General features: G+C 42.8%; 1 protein-coding gene across 1 annotated transcript in view; it reads right to left on the bottom strand.

Moving 5' to 3' along the window:
- Positions 1-2,262: 2,262 nt before the first annotated feature.
- LOC111951606 (solute carrier family 22 member 7) overlaps positions 2,263-13,051 on the bottom strand; it is an 18,126-nt gene continuing 7,337 nt past the window's right edge. The window contains exons 8-11 of the mRNA XM_023969785.2: positions 10,330-10,544; positions 9,902-10,010; positions 9,234-9,446; positions 2,263-2,638 (exon numbers count right to left, since the gene is read on the bottom strand). Coding sequence (XP_023825553.1) covers positions 2,560-2,638; positions 9,234-9,446; positions 9,902-10,010; positions 10,330-10,544 — 616 coding nt within the window. The 3' untranslated portion in view covers positions 2,263-2,559. The remainder of the gene's footprint in view (positions 2,639-9,233; positions 9,447-9,901; positions 10,011-10,329; positions 10,545-13,051) is intronic.

Below are 13,051 nucleotides of genomic sequence, written 5' to 3'. Positions count from 1 at the left end.
AAACAGCTCTTCCACTAAAATGCATCATCATCATTTTCACAATTTCACAGTATTAGCTCAAAGCCCGGCATATGGAGATATTGAGTCATTTCATCTCACCGTCCAAAGGGAACTTACAGTATGCAGCCGGCATGCATATTTTCCCCGTTCTTTTCCACCTTCTCGCCATGAAATCATGTTAAGGAGGAAATCGGCGCCTTTGCASCCTGAATGGAAAATGTTTTAGGTACAAATCGTTCTACAGGGGATGCAAATGTATAGCCGACAGCATACGTTCCCTTTGGWTGGTAAGATGAAACAACTCAATATCGTAATCTGCCGACCTATGAGCTACTGTTGCATCTACAGCTGGTGTGTCTGTGTCTGTGAAGACAGGAGTCTCCATCACCATCCMATATTGCTCTGATCAGAAATACTTAAACCATGTGAAATACCAGTGTAAAGGAGATCATTTTGATAGTTGCTCCTTTGTTGTGCGCATTGACCATCCTAAGAACTGTGGTAAAGCCTCAATCTCTGACATCAACCAGCGAACCATCACTGTGTCCATGACTGATCTGGAGCCAGAGGACTCAGATATCAGATATCATGATACAATGGTTCTACCTATCTGTCACTCCAGGTAAGATCTATGCAACTCTTACAACTCAGTAATGCAGAATAGGTCGTTCTCAGTAATGATGAGACAATCAGAAATAGCCTGCTTTCACAAACTACTGTACATGACTGGTGTTCTTATTTCATATCCTGGTAACTGGTTCCWTTCCAGGTAACTGGTATCACTATTATTGTTGAAGTTCACCTGACCTGAGGAGTGTTGGTGTTTGTCTACGTTATGTTCTCTACCAATTGATGATAGTGATGATTTTGGAAGTAGTCGGTTGTTACAAAAAACTCAATAGAGGCTCCTGACACTAGAAGTCTGAAGTGTTGCAGGCTGGGTATTCCTTGGGTGGCATCCTGAGACAGATGGAACATCAGTGACATTATAGCAGGCCACTGCTGCTGCAGAAGGAAAAGTAGTGAAGATAAGTTGACATGGYATTGAAAATCAACTGTTATTAAGACAATAGACAAAGATAACATTATACTTGTTTATAAAGTATAATATATTTATACAATATATAAATCATATCAGTCGTTAACCAATGTAACRGTGCAAATCCAACATTTTTTTGTTGTCATTTTGCAGACAGTCTTATCCAAAGGAATTTACAGTAGTGAGTGGATACATTTTTTTTTTAATGTCTGTACTGGTCCCCGAACCCACAACCCTGGCATTTCAAATTCCATGCTCTACCAACTGAGCCACACAGGATATGATTTTGTTACTTCATATTGCCATGCAATATAGGGAAATAACACACACACAACTGTTTAGTTTATTTAGTAAATATTTTCTTTAGTCTATTTTCTTAAAACTACATTGTTGGTTAAGGGCTTGTAAGTAAGCATTTCACGGTAAGGTCTGTTGTATTCGGCGCATGTGACAAATACATTTGTATTTATTTTATTTAAAATTATGCCCTTCAAGCCAATCAGAAACTAGTATTCAACTAGTATGCCATGGTATAATATAATATAATTTATATGACCTCAGTTTTAATATCAGTAATAAACTGCTCCCTGTGGTTGACCCTAGCACATATGCTCAGGTAGAAATGGGCCTTGTCCACTTTTCCATTGGCTATCAGCCACCTGGCAGACTATGGGACCCACCTTTGAGAAACACAAAATGAAGAAAAAGACATAGGGGCCCTGTTCACTTATAAGAGAATAGCCCTGCCTGAGACATGTACGCCGAATTGTCTCCCTCGGAACAAAACAAATGTCTCTTGGTTCTAATAGTTCAAATGAAATTGAAGGAGAATATTACAGTTTTTATCCCCTTCACTTTTTGTTTCAGGAAATGCTCCATCAGCACTCTTCACCAGTAGTGTGTTCTCCTACCCTTGTATATATGCCCAAATACAGTCGCCGAAAAATCATTTCAAAGTTGTTAGCTGAAGAGGTTTTTAAAGATGTTCTGCTTATCCTTGTTTGATCCAGCATTGCACTCATAGTGTTTGTAATATTGTGTAGAGCTCTTGTTGAGTGAGAAACACTCCCGGCTGTATGAACATGTATGCCTCCCCACTGGAGATGAGATCAGGGTTAAACTGCTGACTCCAGCCTTTCTCCACCCTGTCTACTTACCCATCTCTTTCTACAACWTTCTAATAAAGTATAAAAATGATGAAACAAACCAGTGTTGGAAACCTGTATTTATTGAATGTGAATACTGATGTAGCCTATAGTTTGAATGTGAAGTCACTTCAAATACTGTATATCAACCACAGAGACAAGAGATTGGCTACAGAACCTACAAGGTGCATGCAACACGTTCCACTGGAATTGGTTTATTACAGAAGCAATGCTAGAATTACAAACTCAGCATGCTATAGCCACTCCGTACAACAGTTCTGAAGTCAGAAATATCATACCCTTGAAACAGTTTGAAACTTGTGTACAGTATGCGGCCCTAAACATAACACCTATGCAGTTAAGTAAATGTCTCAGTCACTGATCCAGCTCATTATTTTTCTGTGACTTCAGCAGGACCTCAGTTTTCTCCAGCGGTGAGACAAAGATGGGACTTCTGGAGAGAGAAGGACAATGTTTTGTTTATGTACATACCAGTCAAAAGTTTGGACACACCTACTCATTCAAGGGTTTCTCTTTATTTTTACTATTTTCTACATGGTAGAATAATAGTGAAGACATCAAAACTATGAAATAACACATATGGAATCATGAGTAACCAAAAAAGTGTTCAACAAATCWAAATATATTTTCTATTTGAGATTCTTCAAAGTAGSCACCCTTTGCCTTGATGACAGCTTTGCACACTCTTAACATTCTCTCAACCAGCTTCACCTGGAATGCTTTTCCAACAGTCTTGAAGGAGTTCCCACATATGCTAAGCACTTGTTGGCTGTTTTTCCCTCAATCTACTGTCCAACTCATCCCAAACCATCTCAATTGGGTTGAGGTAGGGTGATTGTGGAGGCCAGGTCATCTGATGCAGCACTCCATCACTCTCCTTCTTGGTCAAATAACACTTACACAGCCTGGAGGTGTGTTAGGTCATTGTCCTGTTGAAAAACAAATGATAGTCCCACTAAGCGCAAACCAGATGGGATGGTGGATCGCTGCAGAATGCTGTGGTAGCCATGCTGGTTAAGTGTGCCTTGAATTCTAAATAAATCACAGGCGGTGTCACCAGCGAAGCACCCCCACACCATCACGCCTTCTCCATGCTTCAAGGTTGGAACCACACATGCGGAGATCATCCGTTCACCTACTCTGCGTCTCACAAAGACATGGCAGTTGGAACCAAAAATCTAAAATTTGGACTCATCAGACCAAAGGACAGATTTCCACTGGTCTAATTGTCCATTGTTAGTGTTTCGTCTTATTGGTGTCCTTTAGTCATGGTTTCTTTGCAGCAATTCGACCATGAAGGCCTGATTCGCGCAGTCTCCTCTGAACAGTTGATGTTGAGATGTGTCTGTTACTTGAGCTCTGTGAAGCCTTTATTTGGGCTGCAATTTCTGAGGCTGGTAACTCTAATGAACTTATCCTCTGCCTTAGAMGTAACTCTGGGTCTTCCTTTCCTGTGGAGGTCCTCATGAAAGCCAGTTTCATCATAGCGCTTGACGGTTTTTGCGACTGCACTTGAAGAATCTTTCAAAGTTGTTGAAATTTTAGGTATTGACTGACCTTCATGTCTTAAAGTATTGATGGATTGTCGTTTCTCTTTGCTTATTTGAGCTGTTTTAGCCATAATATGGACTTGGTCTTTTACCAAATAGGGCTATCTTCTGTATACCACCTGTGGTCATCAGTGACATGGGACACACCTGGGCTCTGGTGTGTCCCGGGGATAAATACACCTTTCCCCCATTTATTGAAGAGACTCTCCACCCTCTGGGGAGCCAGGCCCAGCCAATCAGAATTAGTTTTTCCCCACAAAAGGGCTTTATTACATACCGAAATACTCCTCAGTTTCATCAGCTTTCCGAGTGGCTGGTCTCAGACGATACTGCAGGTGAAGAAACCAGATGTGGAGGTCCTGGGCTGGTGTGGTTATACGTGGTCTGCGGTTGTGAGGCTGGTTGGACATATTGCCAAATTCTCTAAAATGACGTTGGAGGCAGCTTATGGTAGAGAAATTAATATTCAATTCTCTGTCATCAGCTCTGGTGGACATTCCTGCAGTCAGCATGTCAATTGCACGCTCCCTCAAAACTTGAGACATCTGTGGTATGTGTGTGACAAAACTGCACATTTTAGAGTGGCCTTTTATTGTCCCCAGCACAAGGTGCACCTGCGTAATGATCGTGCTGTTTAATCAGCTTGTTGATATGCCACACCTGTCAGGTGGATGGATTATCTTGGCAAAAGAGAAATGCTCACTAACAGGYTAGTAAACAAATTTGTGTACCAAATGTMGACCATATGAAACATTTRTGGGATCTTTGAATTTGAACTCATYAAACGTGGGACCAACACTTTACTTGTTGCGTTTATATTTTTGTTCAGTATAGATAGCTACTTTCCACGCCGTTGCCGGACAGTAGTCTCGTCAAGTGGGAGCGAAGGGCACTGTGTACCGGTGTTGGTGCCGTTCATGCTCCCCTCATTGAGTAGTAGACTGTATGTTAACTCGGCAAAAAAAGAAACATCCCTTTTTCAGGACCCTGTCTTTCAAAGATAATTCGTAAAAATCCAAATAACTTCACAGATCTTCATTGTAAAGTGTTTAAACACTGTTTCCCATGCTTGTTCAATGAACCATAAACAATGAATGAACGTGCACCTGTGGAACGGTCGTTAAGACACTAACAGCTTACAGACGGTAGGCAATTAAGGTCACAGTTATGAAATCTTAGGACACTAAAGAGGCCTTTCTACTGACTCTGAAAAACACCAAAAGAAAGATGCCCAGGGTCCCTGCTCATCTGCGTGAACGTGCCTTAGGCATGCTGCAAGGAGGCATGAAGACTGCAGATGTGGCCAGGGCAATACATTGCAATGTCCGTACTGTGAGACGCCTAAGACAGCACTACAGGGAGACGGGATGGACAGCTGATCGTCCTCGCAGCGGCAGACCACGTGTAACAACACCTGCACAGGATCAGTGCATCCGAACATCACACCTACGTGACAGGTACAGGATGGCAACAACAATTGCCCGAGTTACACCAGGAATGCACAATCCCTCCAGTGCTCAGACTGTCTGTAATAGGCTGAGAGAGGCTGGACTGATGGCTTGTAGGCCTGTTGTAAAMGCAGGTCCTCACCAGACATCACCGGCAACAACGCCGCCTATGGGCACAAACCCACCGTCGCTGGACCAGACAGGACTGGCAAAAAGTGCTCTTCACTGACGAGTTGCGGTTTTGTCTCACCAGGGGTGATGGTCGGATTCGCGTTCATCATCGAAGGAATGAGCGTTACACTGAGGTCTGTACTCTGGAGCGGGATCGATTTGGAGGTGGAGGGTCCGTCATGCTCTGGGGCGGTGTGGCACAGCATCATCGGACTGAGCTTGTTGTCATTGCAGGCAATCTCAATGCTGTGCGTTACAGGGAAGACATCCTCCTCCCTCATGTGGTACCCTTCCTGCAGGCTCATCCTGACATGACCCTCCAGCATGACAATGCCACCAGCCATACTGCTCGTTCTGTGCGTGATTTCCTGCAAGACAGGAATGTCAGTGTTCTGCCATGGCCAGCGAAGAGCCCAGATCTCAATTCCATTGAGCACGTCTGGGACCTGTTGGATCGGAGGGTGAGGGCTAGGGCCATACCCCCCAGAAATGTCCGGGAACTTGCAGGTGCCTTGGTGGAAGTGTGGGGTAACATCTCACAGCAAGAACTGACAAATCTTAATGCAGCTGGTGGCCACACCAGATACTGACTGTAACTTTTGATTTTGACCCTCACTTTGTTCAGGGGCACATTATTCCATTTCTGTCACATGTCTGTGGAACTTGTTCTGTTCATACAAATATTTACACTTGTTAAGTTTGATGAAAACAAATGCTGTTGACAGTGAGAGGACGTTTATTTTTTTGCCGGGTGCTGCAGACTGTTCTAGGGCCCTGTTTTTTTGCTGAGTTTATGTATGTAGTATCAAGGTGACATCTAAATGGTTATCAATATTACTTATTTCTTGTGTGGGCTGCAATCCTACTTGAAATAAAATCATGTGAGAGAAAAAAATTGCCACTTATCTGRCACCGGCAACAAGACTATGATACCCAGTAGGAAGCACTTCAAGTCAACAGGCACAACACTGGAGCACTGACTGACGGCTTAAAGCCAATTCATGCTTGATCTGAAAATGTGGTCGGAGGCTCCGTATGAAGGGTGTGACACAATTCTGGAGCTTCCAGAGGTATGCTGTGGCCAAATTGAGCTCTGTACCGCATCGCCGTGCGCCTCCCAAATTGTGTAACAATGTGGAGGGTCCCATATAGCTCCGTATTGACATGATTGTTTGGTGGGAGGTCCTGTATAAACACAAACTCACTTCCTCTATAACTTCCTWCACAACAGCTCTGCTCTGCTCAYCGAAGCTCAAGAAGTATACATGCCCTGACTTCTGCAGAGGACGTACAACGCTGTACGGCAACTGCAGAAGTCAGATTTACCACTCAGAGCCTTTTAATTTCGACTCGTAGTGCAGCCCAATCAGCCATGCAAACAGTCTTGAGTGACAACAAAGCTGCCCAATTAGCTGATTCTCTTTTCATACACCCACTCCTTTCYACACATCCACTCACGCATACTCCTGTCACCATATTGGGCTGAAGTTACCCATACTCCTTTTGKCATATTGAGCTACCCATATTTGCATGATTGGACAATAAAACTCACAGGGCTGAGCTGTTTTATACTAGTTTGCATGGTTTTGTCACGCCCTGACCCTGGAGAGACTTTTTGTGTCTCTGTTTGGTTTGGTCGGGGTGTGATTTGGGGTGGGCATTCTATGTTTTGTTTTTCTATGATTTTGTATTTCTATGTTTTGGCCGGGTATAGTTCTCAATCAGGGACAGCTGTCTATCGTTGTCTCTGATTGGGAACCATACTTAGGTAGCCCTTTTCCCTCCTTTCTTTGTGGGAAGTTGACTTTGTTTATGGCACATTGCCTTTAGCTTCACGGTTTGTTTTGTAGTGTTTATTGTTTTGTCGGCGTATTCACTTAAATAAAGGAATAGGTACGCTCACCACGCTGCACCTTGGTCCAGTTCTTTCAACGGCCGTGACCGGTTTAGTCCTGCTCTATGCAACTGTAGGCCTAAACTTGTCAGCTATTGTGTTTATTGATTAATTGCAGTTAATCATTTTGAATGGAAAAAGTCTAGGTAACAAATGGGCTATAAATACACAACGTTACCGCTTTGTTTACCCTGGCTAGAGGGACAGGGCGCATAGAATGCTAGACTATGCAGCTGCTGTTAGTAGCCTACAGTTGATCAGACTGAAAAATATTATATTTTTCATGCAATGAAACATGTCAGATCGCTGATGTTTAGGTGTAGAGTGCTACATTTATGGAATAGTTTTTGCTTGTGTCTGTCAGGAGTGATGTGTTATCACACTTGCTTAACAAATTCCGGAGGAAAGCAGAGAGCGCGCCTTGAGCTTTGTGCTTGTGCCCATCTCGCACGACCTGCGATTTCCGTGAATCTGATTGGTCAAGACATGCAAAGAGCCTGCAGCAGCACTTTGATGTAAAGGACAGAGAAATTGAGTTGACAAATCGGTCTGAAGAACAACCCTATGCCTGTCTTTTTAATGCATCAATATATTTAATAAAACTAAATCAAACCGATAGAAAAGTGCTGTTGCAAATCCCTTACAATAAAAGATTGCTGTTTTGAAACTGCAGTAAAAGTGCAGTAACCTCATTCAACTGTGGTATTTTGGACGCAGTATTTGCAGAATAACTGCAGTTATACTGCACTCTAACTGCAGTTACACAGCAAAATTACTGCAGTAAAAAAACAGTGTTATTTTTTATGCAGTATTTACAGCATAATGCAGTTATACTGCACTTTAACTGCAGTGTAGTTATACTGCAATACACAGTTATACCACTGTCTTCCTGGCGGCCCTGGAAGACAGTGGTGTAAAGTAACTAAGTACAAATACTTTGAAGTACGAACGTTGTACATACTATTTATATTTTTTGACGACTTTTACTTTTACTCCCCTATTTCCAAAGAAAGTATGTACTTTTTACTCCCATACATTTTCCCTGACACCTAAAAGTACTCATTACATTTTGAATGCCTGGACAAGAAAATTGTCCAATTCAAGCACTTATCATGAGAACATGTGGTCATCCAGTTTCACCTGTTCACCGGACGTGCTGTTTTCAACTCTCTAGAGACAGCAGGTGCGGTAGAGATATTCTGAATGATCGGCTATGAAAAGCCAACTGACATTTACTCCTGAGGTGCTGACCTGTTGCTCCCTCGACAACCACTGTGGTTATTATTATTTGACCCTGCTGGTCATCTATGAACATTTGAACATCTTGGCCATGTTCTGTTATAATCTCCACCCGGCACAGCCAGAAGAGGACTGGCCACCCCTCATAGCCTGGTTCCTCTCTAGGTTTCTTCCTAGGTTGCGGCCTTTCTAGGGAGTTTTTCCTAGCCACCGTGRTTCTACACCTGCATTGCTTGCTGTTTGGGGTTTTAGGCTGGGTTTCTGTACAGCACTTTGTGACATCAGCTGATTTAAGAAGGGCTTTATAAATACATTTGATGGATTGATTGATCCCTGCTGCCTCTGATCTGGCAGACTTACTAAACACAAATGCTTTGTTTGTAATTGATGTCTGAGAATTAGAGTGTTCCCCTGGCTGTCCGTAAATAAATCAAAAACAAGAAAKTTGTGCCATCTGTTTTGCTTAATATAGGGAATTTGAAATGATTTATTGCAATTACATTTACTTTGGATACTTAAGTATATTTAAAAACAAACACTTTTAGACTTTTACTCAAGTAGTATTTTACTGGGTGAATATCACTTTTACTTGAGTCATGTTCTGTTAAGATATCTTTACTTTTACTCAAGTATGACCATTTGGTACTTTTTCCACTACTGCTGGTATATACTGTAACAGCGGGTTACAAATTACACTGACAATCTTTGTGAAGTCGGCTGGTTTACCTTTTTTTTGTTTGTTCAATGTCCTCAATGGTCTCTGGCAGCCTTGCATTGTGGGTTTCTGGGAGAAGGAAGGCCACCAGACCAGACAGAATGGACACACAACAGATGATGACTTCAGGGAGGGGCTTCCACACGTCCTCCAATAGAATGATGAGGGGTGCTATGGACACGCCCAACCGAGCCATGAAGTTATTGTAACCCAACCCATTTTGTCTGTTAGGGGGAAAATGTTGATAGTGAGACTCAGAAAACTCCTGCTGAGACTGAAGCTGTCCTAATATGGACACCGTACATTGCATTCCATAGGTCTCCCTTGAACAATAGGTATTTTGACCTCAATGGGACAACATGGTAAAATAAAGGTTACATTTATTTTATTTTTGTTAGTATTTTTTGTTATGCAGCCTGAGCAACTCTCACAGCTCCCCTGACGCACTGTCTTTGCTGATAAATACTTTGTTGAGGGAAAATGTACTTGATACGATTGTGATGTGTTGTTGTCTCACCTAGCTATCTTAAGATGAATGCACTAATTGTCAGTCGCTCTAGCTAAGAGCGTCTGCTAAATGACTAAAATGTCAATGTAAAATGTTAAATAAAGCATGCTTCAGTTTGAGGAAATGAACTCTAATAGTGTTTCACTGTGAAAATGCACTGGTAAATCTGACCTTACGACCGTAGGGTAGAGTTCAGCTGTATACAAGATGACAGTGGTGAAGGAGGCCTCTGATAGGCCTTTCCCAAGCACAGCGACGATGGTGCGAACATGCCACTGACCTGAACAGAGGAACAAAACAACAGATCCTGAGAATTACACTGTCATCTCTCAAACACTGACGAAAAAAAGGCCAAATAATAAACATCCCTTACTGTCCAATTTACTCCACATAATCATCTAGGAATTCATTTTGGGTTACACTTTAATATAAACGTTCATAAGCATTTATAAACTTTTTATACAATATTAATAAATATATATTTCTTTATTCATATCATTTCTTTGCATAGAAGCATTATAAGCATTATAATTCATAATTKATTTACAACCTTTATGATCATTTATAAAGCAATAATAATGGCCTATTTATGTAGTCACCTTTGGGCACAAAGATGTTGATGGCGATGCAGGTTCCCGTTAGCAGAAGGGTGCCTGCCTGGCAGTGTTTCCGACCAATGGTATCGAGACAGAAGTAGACGACCATCTTGGCGGGCACCTCGATGGCAGAGTAGATGAAGTGGGTGAGGTAGACATTCAGGCCAAACCCTGTAATGTTTAAACTGATGCCATAGTATGTTGAGGCCACGCCATACCTGTGAGGAGAGAACACAATGACATCTACGTTGCGTTTGTCATAAGTTGCACCTCTGTCACTCGGTCGCATCATGCCATTGTTATGAACGTTCTSAAGCCGCCCTCTATAGCAGTGCCCTAAAGTCATGATAAGCCCAGTCATTCTGGGAGGCTAATGACTGTAATGACTGGAAATACGATGACATTGCCAAAGTAGTCAATGAGGTATACATTATGTTTGACTTGATAAAGATAAAAGATAACTCACAGACACATAAGGACACTTTCTACAGAAACAGATTKATCAAGAGCTCTATCCAATCAGATCTGCTTTCGCCGACATCCGCATTGCAGGGGTGTCGGAGGTGGAACTGCGTTAGACCTGTCAAATCCACAAGTGGCTTCCGGCATTATACCTAAAGCGGACATTGCCATTGGCTGCATTAACAGAAATCCCATMCAGCCTTGTTTACAAGTTCAAACACTGGAATGTGAGATGTAATTTACACTTCGATTAGGATGATAAAAATCTTTATTATTTAGTGTTATGATTTTTCAATTTGAGCATAATTATTTCTATATAGCCTACACTTTCTTGTTCTAATCTTCTAACGRGAGTGGGGCGGTTGTGGCTTCATGACAATCATTGCAAGGGCAGCTACTCACGATTTTACAGCTCCAAGGCAGTTCCACCTCTGACACTGCCAAAACATCAGCTATGCGGGTGTGTGCTATRGCTGGTTAACGCTTGATCTAATTGAATCTAGGCCTAAAACTAGTCCTGTATTAAGAAGCACTTTCAATGGAGATTCTTCATTGGTTTGTGTACTGTATGGGCCGCAAACCAGTCTATACAGTACCGGTCCCTACAGCCCAAACCAGTCCATACAGCCCAAACCAGTCTATACAGTACCYGTCCKTACAGCCCAAACCAGTCCATACAGCCCAAACCAGTCTATACAGCCCCAAACCAGTCCATACAGTACCGGTCTATATAGCCCAAACCAGTCCATACAGTCCAAACCAGTCCAAACCAGTCCATACAACCCCAAACCATACAGTACAGTACCGGTCCATACAGCCCAAACCAGTCCATACAGTACTGGTCCATACAGCCTCAAACCAGTCTATACAGTACTGCAAACCAGTTCATACAGTACCAGTCCATACAGCCCCAAACCCGACGACGCTCTACTGCAGTCCACTGCACCCAGGCCCTCCACTCCAGTACAGCTCCACGTCCATACACCGCGAAACTAGTCGATACACGGTACCAGTTTCCATACAGCCCAAAACAGGTCCTATTATAACGAGTGCTGCAGAAACAAGTCCATTACGCACCGCCCCAAACCAATCTATCACGGTACTGCAACCAGTCATAGCAAGTACCGGATCCATACGACCCAACGCAGTCCATACCAGTACTGCAACCAGTCCATACGCCTCAAAAGTCCATTACAGTACTGCAACCCAGTCCATACAGCCCCAAACCAGTCCATACAGTAACCGGTCCCCATACACGCGTCCAGAATACTAGTCTACAGTACCAGTCCATACAGAGGAAGATATACTCACCACACTATGCCTGTTATTAGAGCCAGATATACTCACCACACTATGCCTGTTAGTAGAGCCAGATAATACTCACCAGCACACTATGCCTGTTATTAGAGCCAGATATACTCACCACACTATGCCTGTTAGCAGAGCCAAGATATACTCACCACACTATGCCTGTTAGTAGGCCAGATTACTCACTCACACACTATGCTGTTAGCAGAGCCAGATATACTCCACCACACTATGCCCTGTTAGTAGAGCCAGATATACTCACACACACTAATGCCTGTTAGTAGAGCCAGATTTACTCACCACACTATGCCTGTTAGTAGAGCCAGATATAATCACCACACTATGCTGTTAGTAGAGCCAGATATACTCACCACACTATGTCCTGTTATTAGAGCCAGATATACTCACCACACTATGCCTGTTTATTAGAGCCAGCAATATACTCACCACACTATGCCTGTGTTATTAGAGCCAGATATACTCACCACACTATGCCTGTTAGTAGAGCCAGAAAATATACTCACCACACTATGCCTGTTAGCAGAGCCAGATATACTCCACCACACTATGCCTGTTAGTAGAGCCAGATATACTCACCACACTATGCCTGTTAGTAGAGCCAGATATACTCACCACACTTGGCCTGTTAGCGAGCCAGATATACTCACCACACTATGCCTGTTAGTAGAGCGCAGATATACTCACCACACTATGCTGTTAGTAGCGCCAGATATATCAACGACACTATGCTGTTAGTAGAGCCAGATATACTCACCAACACTATGCTGTTAGTAGAGCCAGTCCTTCTCATCTTTGGGGTCCTCACCAGGTCCAGGTAGGAGTAGGGTCTTGTTATGGTTGTCCAATGCCAACCACATCAGACAGGTGCTAAGCAGTATGGGAGAGAGGCTAGTTTAGTTTATTTTTAATTATTTTAACCAGGTAGTTGACCTGG

Source organism: Salvelinus sp. IW2-2015, linkage group LG25 (assembly GCF_002910315.2).
Source record: "Salvelinus sp. IW2-2015 linkage group LG25, ASM291031v2, whole genome shotgun sequence".
NCBI classification, from domain to species: domain Eukaryota; kingdom Metazoa; phylum Chordata; class Actinopteri; order Salmoniformes; family Salmonidae; genus Salvelinus; species Salvelinus sp. IW2-2015.
Note: the sequence above shows the minus strand (reverse complement) of the source record. Positions and strands in the feature narration are given on the sequence as shown.